The sequence below is a fragment of the Apteryx mantelli genome, chromosome 15 (genome assembly GCF_036417845.1).
Source record: "Apteryx mantelli isolate bAptMan1 chromosome 15, bAptMan1.hap1, whole genome shotgun sequence".
Taxonomy (NCBI): Eukaryota; Metazoa; Chordata; class Aves; order Apterygiformes; family Apterygidae; genus Apteryx; species Apteryx mantelli.
The window spans coordinates 9,042,828-9,067,601 of NC_089992.1; the positions used below are offsets into that span (position 1 = coordinate 9,042,828).

Here is a 24,774-nt window from a genome sequence, read left to right on the forward strand (position 1 = left end):
CAGTGAGATTCTGGGACTGTCTTCCCTTAGGAGCACACATAAAGTGGTGCTTGATTATGAAAAGGAGAAATCTGATGTGATCGATGCAGCGGGGGATTGGATTTGATGATCCGGAGAGTCCCTTCTGGTCCTCTTTACTCCTAATGAACTTAGTTTTAAAGAAAGAGGGGCGCAATGCTATTTTGATGGCAGACAACATAGAAGTGTGTAGATACCTGCTGGTGGCTAGTAGTACTCCATCACAAGATTTAACCACATCCCACCACCCTGAAGGTGGAATACATCCCTCTCCTGGCTCTGCCAGTCCTGAGCATACCAAGCAGAGGTAGGTGCAAGGATCCTGCCTCCTTCCCTCTTTGCATTTTCCAGCCACTGAGAACTTTGAGAACTCACTCTCCTTGAACCAGTACAGCGAATGTCTCTGCTCACAGGTTCCCTATGTTCTCCTAATGTACTTACCTGTCTCCCATCACCATAATGACTCTGTCCCTAGCAATTTTTTTTGATATGTATCTCCTTGGTGAAGATGAACAGGGATGGGATCACCTCTTTACACTGTAAAACTGATGCAAAGAAGGAACACCTGAATTGCCTATGGTGCCAGAGGACCTCAGCAGCATAGAAAGGACCTGCAGCCCAGTCCAAGGCTGGGATCACACTGCTGGACTCTTCTTCATCTCCATGTACCAAACTGGGCTCTCCCTTTCATGATAGGAATGGCAGAGCAGAAAGTGTTTTGCAGCACATGCATTCACCAGTCTGGAACTCACGTCCTTCTGGCAAGACAAAAGGCCTGAGCTTGGCATTCCTGAGGGCACAACATGATGGTTTCAGAAGGGATGCACAGCGAAAGCAGCTATATTCTTTTTTCCCTCTTGAATAGCTTTAATTCCTTAATTGCTACTTGCTAATAAGTTAAAATGCTGTGTTTCCGTATTATCAAATGGTACAGGATAAGCTAAGGGCGTTTGTTAATCAGCACACTTTTAAGACTGGGAAAAGATAAAAAAGAAAAGCAGCAACATGTTTGGAGATGGTGGCTATAAATATGATCCAAGTGTTACCTGCTACGACATTTTAGCCAAGGAGAGGCTGTGCATATTATTGCTGGGCATGGAACTCTGAAAAAGGGTATGAAATAGCGTATAAAAATTGTAAGTGAGAAGGGAAGGCTTTTCCTCTCCAAAATGTGGCTATTCTCAAGGACATGTTACATATCTCTAGGGCCTGATCCTGCAGGTAATACCAGGTATAGCACTTCTGTGTGTGAGTACTCTACTGGCTTCCCCAGGGACTGCTCGGAGCAGGGAGCACTAAGCCCATTGATAAGTGGTAGCAGGATCAGATTCATAGGTTGCCAAACATTTGGGATGAAAAGAGCTATAAAGAAGTCACATATTATTATGTCACATTGCAAAGGTCAACTCCAGTATTTGTTCTGTCATGAGGACATGATTGAAAGGCAAAAAAATAGTGTCAGGGCACAGGGGAAAATCATTTTTTAAAAACTGCCTTCAGGGCTGAGGATACAAAATTACTTCAGTGCTAAGAACTAAATTCCCATCCACACCCTGCAATTCAATTTCAGCTCAGAAAGGCATAAAAGTAACAAAATCACCTTTTGGTGGCACGTCTGCTTATCTGCTGACATATCCCCTGAAAAGTCAGTGATATCTAAACTCACACTCCCGTGTGATTCTGGCAACAGTCATAAACTGCCAGAGCCCTGCTCCATCACAGACACCAGGAGGGCTTTGCAAGATCCACTCAGCTACTTAACACCACGTAGGCACCCGCTTAATCCCTGTCACTGCCAGCTCTGGATGAGCCATGGTGACACTGGGGAGAGGTTCTGTGGTGGGACAGCTATACCCCCCCCCCGACCCTGGCCAGAGCATACACCTCCCCTAGCAATGTCATGGGGTGGTTTGGGTTTGGGGAATAGGACCCCTTTGCTCTCCCTGCCTCCAGTACTTTGCCCTGATCACAACTACATTGCAAATATTGATGCCCATCTCTCGGGGCTCACTCATGTGGGGAAGCTACTGTGAGACAAAGTGGGAAAGTCAGACAGCCAGAACTGTCCTGCCTTAACTTATGAGGGCTCATATTTGCTCTGCATGGAGAGTGTTTTTGGGTGGATTAACTTGATCCACGTCCAAAGTGGACTCAAGCAGCAGCTCCCCAGTTTTCTAGATCGACAGAGCACTTCTCTCTGCACCAGCAGCAAAGCCGCACAGGACAGTCAAATTCAACGTTCACCCTCTTTCATACACTTCTGCTTCCAGCAGAAGCCTTGCAGATTGCTGGCAGTGGCTGTTGGGACGCTGTGACACATGGGGACCCACTGGCCTCAGCCTCACTACATAAAGGCTCCGGTGTGCAGGGAGTGCACAGGCAGACAAGGGCTTGCCACTGCAGGAGGGAGGGTAGGGTAACAAGAGGAATTACCATCCCTCGGCCAACTCGTGCAGTTCCTGTCAGCCACGACCTTGGCAAACCCGTGCTCCTTTGCGCTGCCAGAGCAGCGAGCCCGCACCGCTCTCCCTCGCTGCCTCTCCACCAGGCGAGGGAGGGGAGCAGCACTGGGACAGGGACGTTTCCAATCCACTCGACAACAGCTATGAGCACCCAGCTGATCAGACACCGAGGCTATGTCTATACTAGCAAACAGACAGTGCAAAGGCTGACATGTGGCACTTCGGCTGTTTAAAGGCTGGCCTGATTTTGGTCCATGCCAATTAGACAGTGCCCAAGCAACTGGTGAGAGGACAACACAGGTCAAGGACAGTCCCCAGTGAGCAGTGAGAATGCCACCTTACTTTGAGGCATGGAGAAGGCTTAGTTGCACGGAGGAAACCGTGCTGTGCCCTGTTGCTGTCTGAGCTGGAGTACAGCCTGTGCTGTTTGCTAGTGTAGACACAGCCTGAACATCCACGAAGGAAGTTTGTACTAAGTTTTGCATTCATCCCGCGTTTCCTCACCATACAGACAAGCCCCAGAGAGTTGCTATAGTAGAGAGAAGCATGTACAGTTCCCATCACACACAAAAGCCCCTTCGCTGCCAAATGCACTAGACGCGACCTAGTCCCACAGCCAGTCGACCCCACGTGTCATTTCATGCTCAAGCGGCACAAGTCCCCGGCCTTCCAGCTGCCCCTGGTGTCGCGATGCACTCACTGTTGCAGCTGCCGGCGGTGCTAGTCTCTGTCGCTGCCACGCTGCGCTGCACTGGCCCTTCCGACGTGGCCCTTCCTGACAGTCAATGGGCGAAAACAAGGGAAGGAGACAAACAAAAGAGAAGGGAAGGGTGAGAGAGGGAGGGAGGGATGGGGGGGATGAAGCAAGGGGACAAGAAGGGAAAGGGTATGTCTTTAACTGAACTGCATGTCTTTCACTGGCTGCAGCACGCTGACACTGCACAGCCCTCGCTGCGAGGGCACGGGGCAGGCAAGGACCCCAGGCGCTGCTTGCCATGGCCTTGTGCTTCGCACCAGCATTTGCACCAATGCAAAGGGAGGTCAAGGAGTCAGTGCTGGCAAGAGTCAAGGGGGCTTCGTCCTCCTGAAACATCTCCCTGGCTTGCGAAGTAACATCTCTTGGAGGGCCCTGACTCCCTCTCTGCTGAGCCTGAAGGACAGAGGAGTGTTTGGGGGCCTGAAGTGCTCTTGTGTAGCTAGTTCCAAAGCACCCTGCTCTTTGTCCATCACCAGCCCTCTGGGCACGTGGTATGGACACATCCGCCTCCACCAGCAGAACAAGATCCAGGCCTGATGTCTTCACTCAGACAAGTGCAGTCTGGGAGCATTTTGCTTGAGCAAAGACTGCAGGCTGCATGCTTAGTGCCCACGATAAGTGGCTAACTCAGGGGCAACATGAGCTGTCCACGACCTTTCTGACCTGGGGCTCCTTAGGTGGGACTGCAGGATCAAGTGCTCACCTGTGTAACAGCAAGTCAGTATCAGCTAAGCTGTTGAGAAGCCAGTTTATATTTAATAGTGTGACAAGATAAACTGGTCACATAGGTGTTATCCCTGTGCCATACAGGCCCCTGTGTATGGGGGACGACAGAAGGCAGCAAGACACACACCCGTGGGACAGCAGAGTGCTCAAGGTTCATTTGGCAGACGGATGCCTCCATCTGGAAGGCTGCTTTCTTGGTCAGGACAGCTCTTCTTCCGGGAGCACCTTTCATCCAAATTGCTCCAGGCTCTTTACAAAGAGTAAATCTTCAGCGTGACTCTGAAGCAGGGTATGATTACAGTCGTTTTGCAGCCAGGATTAAGGGCATCATTTGCCAAATGTCCCAGTAAAGAAGCACCTGGTACATCACCCTACTTTTCCCCGAAAGTCTTCCTCCCCTCTGTACTGTCACTGATTGGGGGGGGGAGGGGGGAGAAAGGACTTCAGCCCAGAGGCTTCTGATCACCTGCAAACCTGTCAGCACTTGCAAAACTGAGCCCTACGAAAGGACAAGGGAAGCAAAATAATGGAGCAGAAAATACAGCACTGTGTTTTCCATGCATCAAAGCAGGAAAGATCTAGGTAATGGGAGGGAGGGGAAAGGGTGGGAATCTCAGGGCACAAATTCAGAGTGAATGACTAGCATAAGGTCTGTTGATTTTCTAGTAAAATGACTTTGCTGCTACCAGGACAAAAAGCAGACAAAGTCCCACCATGAAAGGGCAGCTGGTGAGCGCTGCAGTCTCGGGGGGAGACTTCTTGATGTGGTACTTAGGAGTGTGGGCTGACGGCTGCCAAGGGAAAACCAAAAATTTGGGTTTAGGGTGTGTCCAGCTAGTCATCACCCTGAGCACCTTTCTGCCCTTCACCAGAGGTGAAAATTGAGCTGTTAAATGTAGCTGATGGCTCAGCTCCTTCTGCTTAGGGAATTGCCCTGTGGATGCCTCACTAGCCTCCCAAGTCTTTTGCTCCATTCCCAAAAAGTTGAGGTAGGAAATGGGTGGGGGCAAGGCTTACAAAATTGTTTCATGATGCTTGTTAAATTGCCGCTGTATTACAATGTTACTGTTAGGGGAAAAAGAAAAGAAAGATCTATCACAAAAAGCCACATCCTAAAGCCAGCTGTGGCAGAGGTATGGACATTGGAAAGAAGCAGAGCAGATGAAGTCATCAGCAATGGAAAAAAACATCAATATAATATAGTGCAGAACAAAGCAAATTCTAACTCAAACACAGAGCTGAAAGAGAAACATCTTCCTTTGTCAGTTCTATTACCATGCATTCATTTCAATAACAAATAACTAACCCAAACCTGATTTATTCCTCTGTTTAAGTAAATACAAAGAGGCAGCCGAATCTGACTGTAAAAAACACTGATATCATATGTTTTCCTTGTATGTATTGGAAAAAGTGGGAATGGAGTTTCTGCCTTGCTGCCAGAGGATGTTGGCAAAGCATTTCAGTTATAGATATTGTATCTTGTCACTAATGACTGCAGGGAACTAAAAGGGATTTGGATTTTTTTTTTAATGCTTCACATTAATTGATAATTTGGTCTCAGAATCCACAGTGGAACACAGGATTTGCTGTACTGGATCAGTCTACTGGCCCATAAAATCTGGCGTCTTGCCTTCGTGATGCTCAGAAAAATTATCATCCAGTGTCTGTTTATAAGGTTGCTGGCCATTTTTGTAAGGCCGTACAACTGAAACAGAGAAAAGGTCTTTCTGGCCTCCACAGGATGCCTCTTAAACCTTGAATCATGGTGTGGCAGGGCTTATCATGGTCCCTGTATTACATCTCCTTAATGCAAGGGAGAAACTCTGTAACTATGAACATTTTCAATAGACATGCTGCTGTTTTTCTTCTTGGTCACCACATCCCAAATAGTGAGAAGGTGAACTTGTGTTTTTGAAGTGCAAATGAGAATACAAATTGGGGTAGAGCAGGGGGGCATGCCTTGTATTGAGCAGAACAATATTGATTAGGCAGTATAAAAATTTCCATCATTAATTCATTTAGCAATCTTATCATATGTTGCCCACATAATTGGATGGGGAAGAGAGAAGTGGAATCACTTAAGCGTTCAAAGCTCAACACACACCAAGAAAGGATTCCTATTTCTGCGTGTGTGCAATTTTGTGCATCGTTGCCCCTTGATTGTACATTGAACATGCTCTCCTTGACAGCCTAGTCCTAAACAGCCTGTTTATTAAAGACAGCTGCTTGCAAATAGCGGCTTTTTCCATCCAGCTGCCTTGGAGAAGGGGCTCTCTGTGTCTGTGAGAGAGACTATGGAACAGGGGGGATAAGAAGGGGAAAGCCGGTGGGAATTCCAACCATGCAGGAATTAGGAGGAAAAAAAAAAAGAGAAGAAATGGTTTCTTTCCATGTAGATGTCTTAATTAAGAAGGACAAGATGTTTGGATGTTAATTTTTCTAGTGAGGTCTTCAGTTTGTCTTCAAGCAAGGCCATTCACACACAGGAAACCCTTCAAATCTATCACTTAAAAAGCCACTACTCCACTCCACACATTTAAAAAAAAAAAAAAAAAAGCAAGCCAATTCATAATTTATCTCCACTCCCATTGAACTAGCTTATAAGTTCTCTGCCTCCAGTTCTCCCTGCAAGATTTGTGGCCGTTCCCCACCTTTCCTGACCGATGGGTGATCTCACGGCTGCCTCTGCAGCAGTGAATGCCAGGACCGCACTCCTGTGGGTGGAAAGGTAGGAGGAGGCAGCCAACTAGTTGGGACATGGTAAGGATATGGTCCAACAATCTGGAGGTCCAACAACCTGGAGAAGGTTTACACCTCCAGGTCTTCCTCAGTTTCAAGTGGCAGTGCTTCTTCCAGAATGTGAGCAGTTCCTTTTCTCGTGCTTGGAAACACACATGCTGTTTCTGCTGCATCTGGGGCTTGAATACCAAAGCTCACTGGCATACAGTTCTCCACCTTCTTTTGCTCTACCTACACTTTTAATCAGGCCACTTTAGAATATGCAGGAACCAACTGCTCCTCTGGTCTGCCCCATACAAAATCCTTTCTTGTTATTTGGTGATGCCGCAGAGAACTGTGCGCTGCTGGATCTCCATCACAGGAGAGTCTCACTGATTTGAAACTAGGCACTGTGTTCTTTTCTATGTATCTCATAGCTTTAGGCTAATGGGATATTCAGAGTGGGGAGAGGGGGAAGAATGGAGCACGCTGCATGCAAGCAGCCTCTAGCAAGTGGATATTCACTTAAGGACCACTGTTGGACAACATAAATTAGAACAAGGGTAAAAATGGTTTACAGTCAGAAGAGGAAAAAACAATTCAAGGATGGGTGCAGATCACAAGTACTTTCCTTTGCCTCTCTAGATCCATTTGCTGCATCCAGGATAAGCAGAAAGTGGAAAAGAACCCCTGCTGTTCTTAGTTCAGTTTTATTGAAAGGGAAATGCATTGAAGAAAAAGGCTCCAGAAATCCCAGCAGAAAACTTACTGTCTCAGGTTATCACAGCAGAGGTAAACAGGCTTGGGCGAGCTTGGCTACATGGAAAAACAATCCCTGATCTCTGAACTCAGCTGAACCTCTGACTTCTTGGGGTCCAGCCATCACTTGTCTGGATCTGAAATTTGATGGTTATTCACAGCAGCCTTTCCCAGCTCCCTGGGGTGCAGGGATCAGGCTAGGCAGCTCGTATGAACGACCAATGGTCCAGCCAGGCTGAGGCCAGACCTCAACAGAAAAAGCTTAGGGACAAGTATGAGAACAGACCTGACCCATGGTGGTATGCCCTGCAACGGTCTTCCAGGCCCCAGTAATCAGCAGCACAGGGATTTCCTGAGACAGAGGAGGGTTTTTTGGTTTTGTAGCCCATAATGGATTATTTTTCTTCCACAACTCTGTTCAATCACTTTTTCCACCTTTTTCAACTGCTGGCACCTACAATCTTGTGTGATAAGGAACTCCATCACTTTACTACCCACGGTAGCACCTCTGTTTTTGATCTGAACCTGCCACAAACATCAGCAGGTTTCTAGGTCAGGACATGCTGCCCAATGAATAAATCCTCCCTGTCTGGCTGCATCTGTGCCCTGTGCAGACAGAAGCTCAGGAGTTAAAAAACAGCAAGAAGCTAAACTGAAAGGCTTTGAACTTTCCTAGGTCTCTGGAGGGCAGTCAGGCTGCTGGGAGAAAGCAAATGCCTCAACTCAAACTTCTGGGAACTGCACTGAACTTTGGTCGAAAAATTCTAAGTTCGATTAGCTCTCAGCAAGTGTGTGAAGATTTGGGAGGCATGTTGAGGGCTTAAGCAGGGGTCCGGAGTCTGGGTGAACATTCAGACTGTATTAAGCAAAAAAAGTCTTAGCCAAATGACTTGCAGTGCTGCGCCAACGTATCCTGAGCAGGAGAAGAGGTGAGCATGGAGGTCAAGTACCGCAGCAGGGAGTTTTCATTTCCCCAAAACAAACTGCTCTTTTGTGTCTCTGCTTCAAAGATGTCACTAGATTGTGAGAGCTCTTCACCAGCCACATCTCTCTCATTACTGAAGTGAAATAAATGGCAAGAGCATGACAACAGCAACTCAAGCATGAGAAGGACAGGTAGACAGTGAGGAAAGGGGGGGAGAGGCTGCGGGTGGAGGGTTTGGCAGGGTGGAGAATTAGGGCAATTACCATTTCTGAGAAAATGCCAGAAATGCAACACCACCTAATCTCCCCAATTAATTCCTCTGCACTTGAGCTGCTTTGTGTGAAGAGCTCTTAATGTTTCAGGAGGAGGAAGGGGGGGAAAAAAAGACTCTTCAATATTTGTTTTTCCCTCAGTGGAGAAGTGGGGAAGAGGTAAGGAAAAATATCTGGTTAAAACACAAGATGATGCTGTTACATCTTCCTTTCAGGAGATGATAAGAAACTGTGCTGCAAATTCAATTTCCAGAGGTTTTTATAGGAGCCACGGAGATATCTAAGACCAACATGTTTAATATTGCACCAACTTTTCCTACACACAGAACACACCAGGACTGGCACAGAGACACCTACTACACGTAACCACACCTGAGCACTTCCCTCACCTGCCCTGTTTCTGGCCCTACCACAGGTTCAGGGCAGCTTTGCTCTTTTGCCTCCAAACTGCCAGTAAGGGCACTAGTGAGACTTGGTGCTGTGAGTCACCCACACCTTGCGGGGCAGCCAGGGCTCACCTGGAAGGATGAGCAATGAAAACAAAGAAAGAAATATCAAATTAGGGGCTAGGGTGAGGGGTAAAAAGATGCCGAGAATGCCATATGATAATTTCAATGGTAGATGCAGGCTCCTATACATAGCAAGACTGCAGGACTGCTCCACCTGGTTGGCCCATCTGTGTCAGTACTAGGGGTCTCCAGGTAACATCTTCAAGGTAGCATAAGACTTTCGTGCCCTTACTCATTTAGATATGACAAAGCAGGGCATGTTCTCCAGGATCCCAGCTGGTACAGGAGAAAACTGAAGTACTTTTCACTTCTAGGTCCTTTCATCAGTAGAACATATATTTACAGATATGAAACCTTCCCAGCTCCCTGGGAGAAAGGTTTCATTTCAGGGCTCATTTCTGGAAGGACAGCAAGGTGCTTGAGAGGGGTCAGCCTTCTGCTTCTCAGGGACTGCTTGAGAGAGCTTGCACTATCCACATTTTTGGGGAGAGACCTGGGCACTAAGAGGACTGGGCAGTGATTTTATTCTGCTAGTAATGACCTCCTGTGCTGTAAACACACTGCATGAGATGGAAAGCAAAGCAACAAACAGAGCAGCAGGAGCATGAAAGCAGGTACTGTATGGCTGAAGGATACACACAGGCATTAAGAAGCCATGGCAAGGATGCACAAAAAATGCTGGTGGGCAGACTACAGCTAAACCTCTGCAGTGAGTTCAAAGCTGGTGGGAACAGAGCACCATTCAATGATGTCTGGGACCTGCCTTCAATAAGGTTTAGGAACCTGCCTCTGTCTGGGGGAGTCTGGGTCAGACTATCATCAACTCTGTTTTCAATGTAAGGCTTCTCTATTAGTCTTATCTACCATGCTGAATGAGTCTCCAAAGGAGCATGACCCAGGCAGCCGCTAAGCCTCAATGATCTATTACTCACATGGAAACTTCACTGGAAAAATAGCTGATTGTAGCCCAGGAAAAAGAAAACAATTTTGAACTCTAGGGGAGAAGAAATAAAGTCAGAGATGATCTAGATGGGAGAGGGTCATCAGGAGGCAGATGGCCATCAGAAGGTAACCTGACAATGGTTATTGAAAATTATGAAGAATATGGGTTTTTCTTTAGCCATTTTAAAGAAAGAGAAGAAAAAAATGTTAGCAGGAGAAAGACAGAGTAACCCTTCAGGCTTCAGAGGAGGACGCATCTGTCAGAGGGACCCTAGACTTTTTAAAGAACTCTAACCTAAGGCCAAAGTCATGGCAGAAATGTTGTTTTGTCTCTGATGGTCTAAGGATGTGAGAGTTAAGGTTCATAGGAAGAAATATTAATCTTTTACTAAACCAACTGATATCACTGGAAAAAAAACAAAAAAACTCAGAGAGGGCTTGTGTGTCTGAAATTCATTCTTTTTTCCCCCCTCCAAAAATATCAGGTGTTCTAATAAAAGTTATTACTTCTTTCTGCAAACCTTGTCTCTCCAAAATCCAAAGAATGCTCCAGAGTGGTGAGGACACAGAAGCAGGGAGCATTTTTATTATTATGTTTGGTTCTGTACTGCCAGAAATAGAAATATACTTTCAGAACCCTTTGCAAATCCTCTGTGTGTCTGTTTTGACAAGTTGGTGTCATCTGTGTGATGATCTGTAACCTGAAATATGCTCAGGAGAGACCTATGGAAAAGTATGCATCTAAATTCTTTAGAGGTTTCAAGCACAGCACGGGATTTGGGGCAGGGTGCCGGAAGGGTAGAACATAGGAGACCAGGAGAGAGGGATATCTGAATGAAATTTAAAGCCTGTATAAATCCTTCCTCTACTGGACCTAAGACTTCACTGCTGATGTCCCACCCATGTTAGGACATTACCTGGAAAGTTATTAAAGACTGTCAACTAGGATTTAAGACTATGCTTTCTTCTAAAGATGAAGAAATACTGCCTTTTCCCTAGCTTCCTCCATAATTAGCAACTCCAACAGCCCTGAGCAACTGCCACATATTTTTGTTTTGGAACTGGATTTTTCATTTGAGGGGAAAAAGAAAAATGACCTGGACTTATAGTGCAGCACAGATGAAGTCTGAACTACAGCAGGGCTCTGAAGAGATGTCAAACCCCGGTCTGCTGGGTAAGAGAGGGGCCCAGGGGTCCTCAGCCCAGCACTGGTGATGCCCCTACTCTGGACGAACCCCCTGCCCTGCAGTGACGTCCCAGCTCCCCAGGCAGCTCTGGGCATGCACCATGCACCATGCACCTGACTTGCTGCAGTCCCAGACTCGATACTCAGCTTTGCTAGAGGCCCAACGTCCCTGACCTGCAGCACACCACTGCCTGCTGTCACAGTCCTGAGTCATTCCTAAAAAAGAGTCTGCTTACACATTTTTGAAAGAAAAAGCAAGGAAAAACAATCTGCCCAAGACTTTTCTCTCCAATATGGGTATATTCCATCCTGCCTTTCTACAGAGACCCAAATGAAAGATTACATGGCACATCATTAATCAGTGTGTTGCAGAACTGCTCCTTCAGCATCCCTGCCTTTACTCTTCACCCAGACACTAGGATACTTCTCCCTTTCTCCCCAGTCCCTCCACCTTCCTCTGCTTTCTAATCAGATGCAATTTCACCTCTCCCCCAACCTACCACCTCCATAACCATCTCCTCCCCATCTTGTCTTATTGAAAGAAGGTTTAAAGGCAACAGCTGATGGAATGCCTCTATGCTGCACATGGAAAAGGAAGCATCTGTCTTCAGCCTGAACACCAAGAGCCTTGCAGAGAAGCAAAACTATTCTGTCTGCTGCTTTTGTTACACAAATGTTTGTTTTCTGTATCCAAATGTGCAACAGGAAATTAAGCAGTTCACCTTTGTAAAGCACTTTTGCATCCCACAAATGCAGGAGCCAGATGGTGGTTTTTTTCTTTGTGTTAAAAGATTAAAAATGGGAAAGAAATGAAATGCCTAGGAGTTAATCCTCAGCCTGGAACACACTCACATATCCACATGCCCAGTTATCCTTGCTTGCTGGGCCTGCGCAGGAGCAAACACAAGGATGCAGCAGACTAAAGTAAACACCTGCCTGAAGAGAGCCAGACCTCTCACTTTGTGTCAGCTTTCAGGTGGAATCCTTCACTGTATTCCCAGAAAATGATAAATTATAGTATTCTTCCAAGGCTGCAGCCTGGACACACAAAGCACTATTGTATAGAAATCACCTGAAACAGAACTTTGCTCCAGGTCCTACTGCTGGGCATAACGAACTGTACTGACAATGGAAAGGTGTTGTGCAAAAGCACTGAGAATCAAATCTGGGGAATTTTACCAGACAGGTTGTAGATGTGACAAGGGGCAGTACCAAAGAGTTTCAAAATTCCTCTCTTAAGCCACATCTCTACCTTCCTCGGGTGAATCCCAGGAGCAGTTTGGTTCTCACACTTGGGATCATCTTGCTTTCTCTCTGTACCAGTAAAAAAACAATTGCTTGGATTATCTTGGTGCATTTTGTGATGGGGCGATTATCTTGGTGCATTTTGTGATGGGGCTGTGCGCTTGAAAGGATTGTCTCAGAAGCCTTGAAGAACCAGTTCTCATGCAAGGGATGTTAGGAGTTAAAATTTCAAGGAAGATAGACTCAGAATATGAATGCACAACTGTTGTTAAACCAAATGTTTCTCTCATCCACATTTGCAGGAGGAATTGAATGCCTCTTCATACTATAGTTGCAGTCAAGTCTAATACAGTCAATTCACATGAGCCCCATGTTGCTCTATTAGTGTCATGGCTGAGTTTGTGTTTAGAGGGTTGGCTGTTAGTGCTTGTAGGGAACCAGAAGTGCAAGTTGCCACATAGAAACCAAAGAGCTTTCCCAGTTCAGAGACAGCAAGGCTCATGCTACTGCCTGCACGGAAAGCAGCTGTGCTAGAGCAGAGGGAGAGGGGAGGATAATTGTGCAGGTATGAGGTAATAGCTGGATGCAGCCATAAGATGGATAGGGGGAGGCAGGCAGGGAAGGCCAGAGACTGTCACATAACTGGGAATGCACCAGAAGTGTGAATAATGTGAGAGGCTCCATGTGCTCTCCTGGTAAACACATCCCTCAAGGTTAAAGATTACAGGAGATGGAGAAATGAAGTATCTAGGTTCTCCTCATGCTCTGGGAGGAACGTGGCTAGGCTGTGGCTGAAGGAGGTATGAAGGACACTTGGTGCCTGGAGTTCTGCTCTCAGCTATGGGGAGATATGGCATGGCTGGGCTTCCCAGCTCTGTCACTGAATCCTGCTCTGGCCTTGCACAACTCATTTAAACCTTCTGTCCCTCATGCCATCGGCATGAATATGGGCAATCAAAAACACTTTAATTTGCTAGGATGCCTCTTAGGACAGAGAAAAGGCCTATGTGCATGCAAAGCATGGACTTACTGATCAAAAGTTTTAATAGTACCAAAAGTCAGTAAAAATAGAGAAAAGAAAACCTCCTAAGAACAAAAGTGTCTCTCTAAGACTGTGCTGGTCTGAAGTTCAGCTCTCCCTCTGGTAAACAGGTGATAACTAGTTATTGCTTTGGTCATGCATGACTAGTCACGTGAGCAGAGAAAGGTCCAATAAACAAGCCATACAACACTGCACAGGAGAGCATGGAACAATCCCCAACAAAGCATTTTGCACAGACAGGATGAGGTCTATGAGACACTGTTACAGAGAAGGCAAAAAAATCCAGTATGGTACATTGGTCTAGGAAGATCTTTGCAATTCTCATTCCTCAGGGGCCCCCTCCCATTGCAGAGAAAGCTCTTGGTGCTTCAGGTACACCACCTCTGCTGGGATTTTCTCAAACATCGTGGCGCTGACTGTGGTTGGCTTTAATTCTAACATTGGTCTGAAGGAAAGGTGCCAGGCCAGAGCACGGGTAATCACACGGGCTGGCTTCTCATCCTCCTCTTGGCTCTGCTTTTCCCTACTTGCTGCTTACTGAAGTTTCTGCAGTGATGCTACCTTGGCCACATCTCTTCCCTGAGCACCTCTTTTCCCCGAGACCTTTTCCAAACATGGGCTTTTGTGCTTTCTTGCACAGTGAAGGTCTGTTTCCTGACTGGTGATTAAGCTTAGTGTCAAGCCAATGTCCTGAACTTGGAAAGGTGGTTTGACTTAGCAGAAACTTGATCACCTGTTTCCTCCTCCCTAGTGCAGTAACCCTGCTTGGTATCTGCCTAGCAAGCCAGCACATAAAGCAAGTCTTTTGAATCAGAACAAGATCGCAAGTCAATCCTTTTTTAGGTTGCTGATAAAAATCAGCCTCAAAGCCAAACAGCCATGTTGTAACCAGAAATAAACCAGCCTTACACCATACACCAGACAAGGAATCTTTTCTTCTTAGCCTGAAAAGCCCTTCATGGGTAGTGGGTGGCCCAGTGACAAACCCCTCCTCCAGTATCCTTCAAAAGCTTTACGTATCATAGCTTTTCCTATAGTTGAGGAAGGATGAGAAACATTTCCCCCTCGGGGATGCTGCCATCCCAGGCGGATAGGGCAGTGAAGACTGGCACAAAGGGAGTGTGCAAGGCAAGGGGAAAGTGCGAGCATAAATCACAGAAGATATGGATGGAAAGGCATTCCTGACTCATCGAGTCAGTCCCCAGAGACTAGTGCAGGATTAGCCTCCGCACTAAACTCAGGCATTTTTATCTAGTCACTTCCTGAACTTCTTTAATGACAGGCCCTCAGCAACCTACCTCTGGAAAATTATTCCATTGTCTAAATGATGTCCCTGCTGGAAAAAGTGTTTTGAGGTCGAGCCTGAATTGCCTATTATTTCCTCTTCCATATTTTATGCACTTATCAGTCAGTCTTTCAGTTGCCTTTTCTCTAGGCCCCTGTATTAAGTTTCTTTAATCTAACACCAGAGGTCACAGCCTGTAGTCTTTTAATCATCTTTGTCACCCTCTTTGGATTACCTTTAATTTATGAAAGTCTTCAAAAAAAGAGAGAGAAAAAATAAGAACAAAGTAAAAAAGGAGTGACTTCAGAGCTGACCCAAAGTGTGTGACTGTGTGCTGGAATATCAGAGAGAGCTCTGTGTGTAGGGCAGTTGCATGGGTGTCTGAATTCTATGCACGCCTAAGACTGTAAAGAAATGAGGACAGCGGTTCGGGGATCAGGCACACACAGGTGTGGCTGGTGGACATCCATGTGCATGTTTCAGTGAGGGAATAACCAAATGGGTGAGATCAGAGCTCCAAATGATTTACTGTAATATTTCCTAATCTCTCTTTGCTCTGAGCATCAGACTGCCGCTGGAGCTGCCTTACCCTGTAGTAATCAGTGCTGTAGACATCTCTCGACATCCCAAAGTCTCCAATCTTCACCAGCAGGTTGGCTCCAACCAAGCAGTTCCTGGTTGCCAGGTCTCTATGGACAAAGTGCTGGGAGGCAAGGTACACCATTCCAGAGGCGATCTGGCTAGCGATGTGGAGCATCTGGGATAGCCCTAGCTCCCCTTTGGCTTGTCGAGGCTGCCCATCCACGAGGATCATAGCATCTGGGCCATGTGCCCTATAGGGAGGAAGAAGCAAAAAGCATAGAGTTGGGTCTCCAAAGTGACCAGGAGATAGGAATCCCACACGGTCTCTGTTCCTGCTCTGGTGGGGATTAGCCCCCAACTCTCTGCTCAGTGAAGATGTACACACAGCTCCAGTGGAAAGAAAAATGGAAAACTTAAGAGAACAGTAGGTTGGGAGAACATTTGGTGGGTGAGTGGGTGTCCTACATCCTTCTCCTATCCTTACTCTTCTCCAGGCAACTTCTTATGGCCACAGATGGAGACAGACTCCTGGGATGGAGGGACTGTTGGCTTGATGCGACATGGCCATTCTTCTCTTGTAAGACCTATCCAAAACTAATGAGCCTCCAGATATTTACATGGTCACTCCAGTTAACTCTTACACCTTGGAAACCTTTCCAGAGGTGGAGATATCACCCCTTTTTCTTCCACAGCCATTGTATCCTTGTTGCCTAGTCTCCTTCTTAATCCCCATACAGCCTCCTCTATTTCCACCAAACACCATTCCACCAAATATCCTCCTCCCAGCTGACACCAATACAACCAGATATCACAGAAAAGGTTTCAGAAGAACAATGGCAGCTTTGCCTCTGGAAAATACATTTTATATCCTAAGCTATCCCAGAGGTAGTGCAGCTACTGTAAAGTGTGAAGGCAGGAGCAGAGGCCTGCAGAGGTTAGACCTGGATGTCAACAAACGCAGAGAACATCCTGGGCAATAAAGGAAAATATTTTGCTGAACCAAGTGTATTGTAAATGCAGGACTTAAGGTCAGCCTCATTCCTGTACTGCCCCCCTTTTAATCCCCTCCCGCACTGTGTACCAAGCCTGCCTTTGCCGTGCTCCCTCTGTGATGTCCCTTCCCCTGGCGGACCTCACCCTGCGGTAGCCTGTGTGAAGGTGGAATAACAAAAGCCCTCATACTTAGGGAAATCCAAGAGATTTGCTGTGACCTTCCTCCTTGTGACTAAGATACAGCATGGCTGAGGCTTTCAAACTGTTCTCTTTGAAATGATTCTTGGCATTTTACCCCCGTCATCAGCAGTAACCCCGTGGAGAGCTTGCAAATTAAAATTGCACGTACAGTGCTTTACCTCCTTCCTGACATGGGACTAAACAACCCATAACAAGATCAAAACTGTTTTTTTTCCTTTGTCTCTGTTCCTTAATTACTCTGTTGGGCTTGAGGGCATGCAAAGGGATTAGCATCCAGGCGTTTGGGGTTCAGCTGATACAGTTTTTCATATACCCCTGCCTTCAATCACCTCCTGCTGCCCTACCATGGGGAATATGGTTTTGAAGCTCCCCTCCTCATAACAGGAGGACAGCTGAAAGATGAGACAAACTCCAGAAATGAGTGCTGAGGAGCCAGGCATGTTTTAGGAGCCACAAGTGAGTGATGCTGCAGTGAGTGTGGGATGAACTAGTGGGGAGAAACCTGCAGAGCCTGCAGGGCTGGGGATGCCAAGGGAATCCCCTGAGACGGGTGGGGATCGTGGGTGAAGACAGCACATTGGAAGAACTGCTACGTGCAAGGAGGAGCTGCAGAAGAGCGTATGCAAAGATGACTGCTTGATGTCTTATTTAAACAGCCCACAGTGTGATTTACCCCAGGAAATTACCTGTTAGTGACAAAAGATATTGACAGCAGGTGCAACTGAGCCAGGACTGAACAAATTAGCTAAAAACAGCAAAGCAGGACAGTTTGTACTGGTCATGCTTTGCAAATACACCCTGCTTAGCTGCAGCTGATACTTGTTGTCATCAAGGGTAAGTATTCCTAGGAAGTGAAGGACATATTACTAACTTGTTACTGCCACCTATTTCAAATACAATAATTGCCACCAAATAAATCTCTGTCTGAAGGGAATAGGTTAAGTTTAAGAAATGGTCACCCAATACTTTTATTTCATTGGTTCTTTGTACATATATGTCCTATATTATATATCTTCCTCCCTCCGTTCCCTTCTCCATCCCACATGGGTATGGTCCAGAAGAAAGAAATACAGCATGTTCATGAGATTGACGAGAGATACTAGTGCATTTAGTTGCGTCAAGAAGGTTGCAGAGAATATGAGAGAGGTCTGGCCATCTCTTCTTGGAGCAAACTGGCTAATTCACCTTTATAGAAAGACAGCAAGATTGGATGGATGTCTGTCAAATAACTTTTTCTTTTATAGAGTGATGGAAGCTTTTGTTGACATGGGTTAGAAGATCACCCCTCAGACTGCATGCTCCCTCTGCTGAAATTCCTCCTTCTGTCCCAAGACAGTGCAACTGTAGGGCTGCTGAAAGCAGAGCTCCACTGGAAGGACTGAAACAAAAACCTCAGAATTATGCAACTTGTCAAACAAAACCTTTTCCCTTTTTGAGTTAACAGCAAATGAGGACAAGTTTATTATAGACTGCAAAGAGGGTTTATAATGGCAAAGTGCAAATATCTCTAATTCAAAGTCGGTGCTGCTGCAACAGAAAACAACAGCTCAAAAAACAGTGATAGAAGGAAAGGGAGGAAGCGATAGCGATATTTGGTAAGCGGAGAGGGAAGGAGGTCACCTGAGCACTACAGACCTCCGGAGCAGTGGTCTGTGTGCTCAGGGAGCTGTCAGAACAGCCTCCAGGCCCTGCATACACCAGCTCTAGGGATGCTGTGTTCCCCAGAGAGCGATGTCTGTGCTTCTTCATGGCAGGATCTTTCAGAATAAGTTGTCATTTCACTCTCCCTCGCCTACCAGCCAGGTCACTGCAGCTGTACATGCCCTCTCAGTGCTGATAGCAGGCTACACTGTTGCACCACCAGCGATGGTCTTACAGACAGGAGTGCTGGGAGGTCTGCAGAGCCCATCTCAACACGTGCCATCTCTAGCCCAGCTGGTAGGCGCTGATCATAGTATCTTCCCATGTCACTGTAGTTACCTTTACAGGCCAGTGTTTTCTCTGGGAAGCCAAAGAAGGCATAACAACACCTAGGGGAATTTATTTATGGTGCTTTTCTCTAGGAAGCTGGATCTAAAGTGAGCATCTTCCATTTTACTGCTTTTCCAATTTACAATGAGAGGTGCCGTTAAGCTTGGACAAGCTCATTTGACTGTCTGACAGACTCCCAGCACCCTTGCCTCCGGTGCCTGGGAGCAAACCATCTCCAGCTGTGGGCTGGATGAATTGTGCTGCAAGAACTGTTACCCACCAAGGGATGCCAGAAACTCCTACCACATAGCTGACCCTCTCTGACCTCCCTGCAATTTCTGTTCCCCAGAGTTTCTGACCAGCTCTGCTGTGAGGGTAGCAGAGAGCTGAGTTGACAAACAAAGCCTAAGACTCTCTCTCCTTTAGCATTTTGAGTCCCCGTTTGTTGGGTATAAGCTCCCTTGTCCCAAAAGCCAGCTTCCTTTGGAAGATGAATGGATTTCACTGCCTATCACATATCAACATGCAGAGATGGGAGCTTGTGGCTACTTGCTGCATAGCTGCATAAAGGGGAAAAGCTGGCAGTTAAATGCAGCTGAAAGATTTGAGGTTGTAATCTCAGCGACCACGCTTCTGGAAAGTTTGTCTTCCTTCATGATGGCCAAAGATAATAATAATAAGAGCCTTCCTCTCGAGTGTCACCGGGACTGGTCCTGGCCTCCCAGGACACCGATGTTTCTCTCTGAGACATGGCTATGTCTCAGGGCAAGGCTGTGGTGTGGAAGTGTGGGGGGTGCATGGCTCCACCACAGTAGCAGTCTTAAGAGCCGTATCTGTGTGAAGCAATTACATTAGATGTTGACAGTGGGCACAAGATATCCCACTGAGACAGTTAGAGAGCCTGTTTTGGACTATTCTTTTGGGGAGGTCAATTAGAGCAGTGAAGGAAGACTATGCTTCATCTGCAATATCTATCTACTCTAAGGAGAATAAAGCTACTACTTCTGCCAGGAAAAAAGATGGTTCAATTTTCTGCTCTTCCTTGTGAAGAACTTCAAGAATGCAGTCTCCCATGCTCTTCTTTTGACTGTTTTCCTTCAGTTACGAGGCTGAAACATTGTCCTTAATACTGCAACTCCAATCTGAGCAAAAACACGGTTTTAGCTAAATACAAAGCTACATGCTGGTAGGCAGAGCTCAGTCAGTTGCTGCTAGAACGTTGCTGGGCCCCTTGCAAGATAGGGTAACAGAACAGGGAGACGCAGGGTAACCAAGGCTATTCTCCTTTGAACGTGACTCTGAGAAGGAGCTCTGCAGGGCTAGTACAGTGACAGCCTTCACTCTTCCTAGCTCGTCAATGATCTCATCTATCCAGAGCATGAGAGAGGGACTGAACTAGGAAATCATATTCAATCTATACACAGCCATGCCAAAATGAGGGGGGAAAACCAATGTGGAGATGTTTCCAGCTCAGCCACTGCCCTGTGAGCGCTCCAAGGGAGCTGCAGACAGTTTGGCACTGCTTGGCAGAGGAAGAACAAGCTTCTGGGATCCCTTTCCCATTGCTTTTATGGTATAGGTGACTGACTGAAAATGAAAACCTCTGGGAATGTGTTTTTTCTTCCTTGTCAGAAATTGACTGTGATGGTGAAATAATAATCAGAGAGTGTATCTCAGCCCCGGATCTGGACTGCATATGTTCAAGCTTCTTGTTCCTAACGCAATCATGTTCACACTTAGCAGTCAAAACAGGAAAATATCAAGGGCCCAATTTTCTAAATACTGGGAAATAAAACTACTAATTATTTCAAGAGGTAAGTACAACTCCGCTTGCATGCAGGTCTCAGAGCATAATTTCTGTATTACAGGAGAACAGATCATCCTCCAGAGAACAAACATCCTCCCACAGTTGTCCCTGCCCCTCACTGCTGGCGGATTCAGGGTGCAAAAATGATTGGCCTTATGTTTACAAAACGGTTACAGGGTGATGGGGAGGATCTGACAATTTGCATCTCTTAAAGGCAGGGAAGGCAATTACAGCACTTTGTCAGACCTAACTTCCTGAGTAGCTTGGTGCTGTGGATTAGGATATTTTGTACCTCGGTCAGGATCTCTGTCCAAAAAGGCTCAGGGAACAAAGGCCCAGTGATGGACCCAGGAGGCCCCTCCAAAATTTCGCAACTCTTTTCTGAATATGAGAACTAGATATCATTAAACATCCAGGATATCAGTCAGATCAAGGACCACAGAAAGTTTCTCTAGGGAGTATTTTGCCTGTGGTGCTACTGAACCAGGAGCTGAGTGAGATGAGGACTGATGGCTAGTGACCTTCTTCCTTCAGAAGCAGGTAGGGCATGGGTTTATTGTCTTTCTACCCCCACCGGATATGGATACAGATAGCAGCCACGCTTCCTGCTGTTTCAAACTTGCTGGGGTGGGAAAAGACAAGTCTGTTTCTCATGGCTCACTAGGATGACTGCTGGGACTGCCTAAGAAGAAATGTGGGGGAAAGGACTAAGTGTCAAATCTTGTCACAGAATGGTTGAGGTTGGAAGGAACCTTTAAAGATCATCTAGTCCAGCTCCCTTGCTCAAACAGGGTCACATAGAGCATGTTGCCCAGGACCTTGTCCAGATGGCTTTTGAATATCTCCAAGGATATAGACTCCACAAACTCTGGGCAACCTGTTCCCATGCTCAGTCACCCTCACAGTAAAAAAGATTTTCCTTATGTTCAGACAGAACTTTCTGTGTTTCAGTGTGTGCCCGTTGCCTCTCTTCCTATCGCTGGGCACCACTGAAAAGAGTCTGGGCCCGTCCTCTTTATACCCTTCCTTCAGATATTTATACACATTGACAAGATTCCCCCTTCAGGCCTCTCTTCTCCTGGCTAAACTGTACCAGCTGTCTCAGTCTTTCCTCATGAGAGATGCTCCAGTCCCTTAATCATCCTAGGAGCCCTTTGCTGGACTCATTCCAGTAGCTCCATGCCTCTCTTATACTGGGGAGTCCAGAACTGGACACAGTACTCCAGATGTGGCCTCACCAGGGTAGAGTAGAGGGGAAGGATCACCTTCCTCGACCTGCTGGCAACACTCTGCCTAATGCAGCCCAGGACACCCTTGGCCTTCTTTGCCAGAAGATCATGTTGCTGGCTCATTGTCAATTTGTTGTCCACCAGGACCCCCAGGACCTTCTCTGCAGAGCTGCTTTGCAGCAGGTCAGCCCCCACCCCATGCCGCATGGGGTTATTCCTCCTTAGGTGCAGGACTCTGCACTATACACATTGAACTTCATGAGGTTCCTCTCTGCCTGTCTCTCCAAAAGACTTGATGGTGAGGACCATCATCTTCTGCAAGCTGCCTTTGGAACAACCAGCTCTCATTACCCAGCCCACCAGCATCCAAGAAGCAGCAGTGTCCCAGGAGCATCACAGATTTACAACAAACCACATCAGGGTTGCAGAGATAGCTATATCGCATCTCCCACACCTTCTCTCACACTTACCTCAGGAATTTATTCAGGTCCCCATGCTTCATGTATTCAAAGACCATGATGAGAGGGTCGCCATCACCGCAGACGCCGTAAAACTTGACAATGTGCTCATGCTGCAGGTTGGTGAGCAGCTCTGCCTCCCTCTGGAAGTCCTTCCGGGCTGCTAAGGTGGGGTCTTTCAGCGCCTGAAAGAAGGGGCACAGACACATAGAGGATGGCTCAGATGGTAGCAAAGCCAGAATGAACAAGGCTAGATCGCTCCATCTCCTGACCTTGACATGTTCTGCTACAAGCAGGCTCAAAGCACGGAGAAAGCTGAGAGCAGTGCTGGGAGACAGGCTGCTAGCCCAGGCTCTGCACCATAGCAAAGCTGAGTGCTTTCAGTCAGCTCAGAAGTGCCCCCTCACACAACCGTGCCAAACACTGCTGAGACACTGCCCCAAGAGGTGGCCACCAAGAAGCTTTCACTCATCAGGGCTTTTGCTGTGAGTCTCAGGACATTACAGAGGAGCTGATGGGGAAGGAGGAGGAGATAAACCACTGCTGCCAGCCCAGTGTCACCCGGAGGGCTGGCAGCAGGCACTGGTGGTACCACCTCAGCGTTTCCTACATGTAGTTACCAGCCCAGCAGGCACAGCAGGTTTCCCAACTCATTTCCCAGGCAGCAGCAAACATTCCTCCGAGGGTAATAGCTTCCAATTATTCCCAGCTTGGATAGGATTTGTACTGGTGACCTAGGGGTGAATGGCTTCATATCTCATTATTATTAAATTCCTGAGCCAGTCAGTCCTTGCTATCTGTCTTTCATTTTGAAATAGCTGACTATACTGCCTTTATTCAGAAGATGGATTTGCCTGGCTGTGCAGTTATTGTGCGGATTTTTCAAACTGCCTCTGAAGAAGGACACTGTCAAGTCTTTTCTCATAATTTTTAAAATCATGTTTTTATTCCCTGCTGTTTATAACAGTTTCCCTGACAGATTGAATCTGAAATCAGTATCCTTATTGAGAATATCTCATCTTCCACATTCGAGCACACCAGTTTGCCATTGTAGGGTAGCTTGCAGGCTCTGAGCTGGGTGCACAGGCCTGGTATTGCAGGGCAGCTGTGAAGACATTGCTTTGGGTGCCCCGGCAAGTGGGCAGGGCTACCCAGGGGGGATGCTGGCTTCTTTATGCATTATTGTGCAGTTGCATAGGAGAGAGAGTTTGAAAACAGTGTATTGTCATCGCAGGATACCAAGGGAGGGCTCTCCTATGAGCACTTAATAAAAAAGTTGAAGTCCAAAACATTTGACAAGGTGGGACAGCCATGAGAATCAGCATGGTCTTCACAAATGCTTAAGGAAAGGAAGAGGTTATTCTGGTTTTGAGTCATCTAGTTTCCGTTGTATTCCCTCCATCCTCCATTGCCCCTTGGCATGTGCTGTGGTCTGTGTGGCCAGGACTGCTCTGTACCAGTGCTGGCTTCAACTGTGCACCAATGATGGTCAGAAAGGAGTCAAGATAACTTCATTCCATTTACTTCCAAATTCAGCCCAACTCTTTGCTTTGTGCATTCTATTTATCCCTCAATATGGGGGGATGCTAGGCAGCTCTTCCATTTATTCACGAATTCACCTTTTTCTCAAGCCTTGAATCTCCTGGTGGTGATAGGAGAGGTAGTGTCAGCAGGAGCTGGCTCTAATTTATGTACAGAAAGGGATGTTAAGCATCAAAAAGTTGCATTGGGAGGAGAGGGCTCAAGCACATGACTAATGTACTTCTGCATAGTCTAAGGTTCTGCTGCGTTCAGGGCTGGACAGAGTGAAGTAGCCAGCCCTCCACACTAGCTGCTTTTCCCCTCAGAGCAGATGTCCTGAGAGGTTTTTACCCAAACCTTAGGACATTCCCTCTTCTCCTTCTTCTGCTCCCAACCTGAGAGACACATGGCATAATTTTATTTTAATTCTACGTCCTCTGGGATAGCTTGACTAGAAATATTTAGATGGATGATAGTTACACTGTACAGATGGCAAAGCATCCATCCTTATCGCAGGCAACCAATTACTTTTAGTCATTTAATATCTTCATAATGTTGATGCTACCCCTTTTCCCCCCAGGAAAACAGTTCCCCATCACTCTTTTTTTCACCTTTTCCTATAGTTGTACGTAATATTTCACGTTGCAGTGAGTTTAGATTTCCTTCATACACTGTCTTTTCTACAAGGTGTTAGCACTATAACTTTGTAAATATAATGTAAAAAAAGGATATTAAAAAACATTACTAAGGTTGCACAGCCAAGCCTTTAAAAGGAAGGGAAACACAAGAGTTGGAAGTGGTGGAACAGAGAAAGAAAACCAGGATCAGAGGAAGAGAAGGGATGTCCCATTGAAACCACTGAAATGCCTCCCCTAGGAAGGTTTTGGGTGGACTGTATTTGTGCCTCCATCACATGGTTCCCAGCTGACATCAGGCAAGTCACTGAATATCTGCAGGTTGCAGCCGCTGCCACTAATTGTCAGTTCTTCTGATCAGTAACAGGGAGTTCCTCACTTGCCTGGCATCTGCGCTCAGCTTTGCAGAAGTGCTGAGCATTTACTGTGACAACTGTGGTCAAAAGAAATTTGGTATGTGCTGTATGAGGCTCTGGAAAGGCAGGTCAGTAGCTGTGCACTCCAGATTAGTGGATCCTTTCAGCTCAATTT

At 46.6% G+C, this 24,774-nt stretch overlaps 1 protein-coding gene across 3 annotated transcripts in view; it reads right to left on the reverse strand.

The window, feature by feature from the left end:
• Window positions 1–24,774, reverse strand: part of NTRK3 (neurotrophic receptor tyrosine kinase 3) — a 239,408-nt gene that overhangs the window by 18,253 nt on the left and 196,381 nt on the right. For 2 of the 3 annotated variants that reach the window (XM_067305558.1, XM_013958628.2), the window contains 3 exons: window positions 22,100–22,272; window positions 15,436–15,679; window positions 3,181–3,255 (listed from right to left, as the gene is read on the reverse strand). In XM_067305558.1, coding sequence (XP_067161659.1) covers window positions 3,181–3,255; window positions 15,436–15,679; window positions 22,100–22,272 — 492 coding nt within the window. The remainder of the gene's footprint in view (window positions 1–3,180; window positions 3,256–15,435; window positions 15,680–22,099; window positions 22,273–24,774) is intronic. The other variant, XM_013958611.2, reaches the window with a different exon arrangement.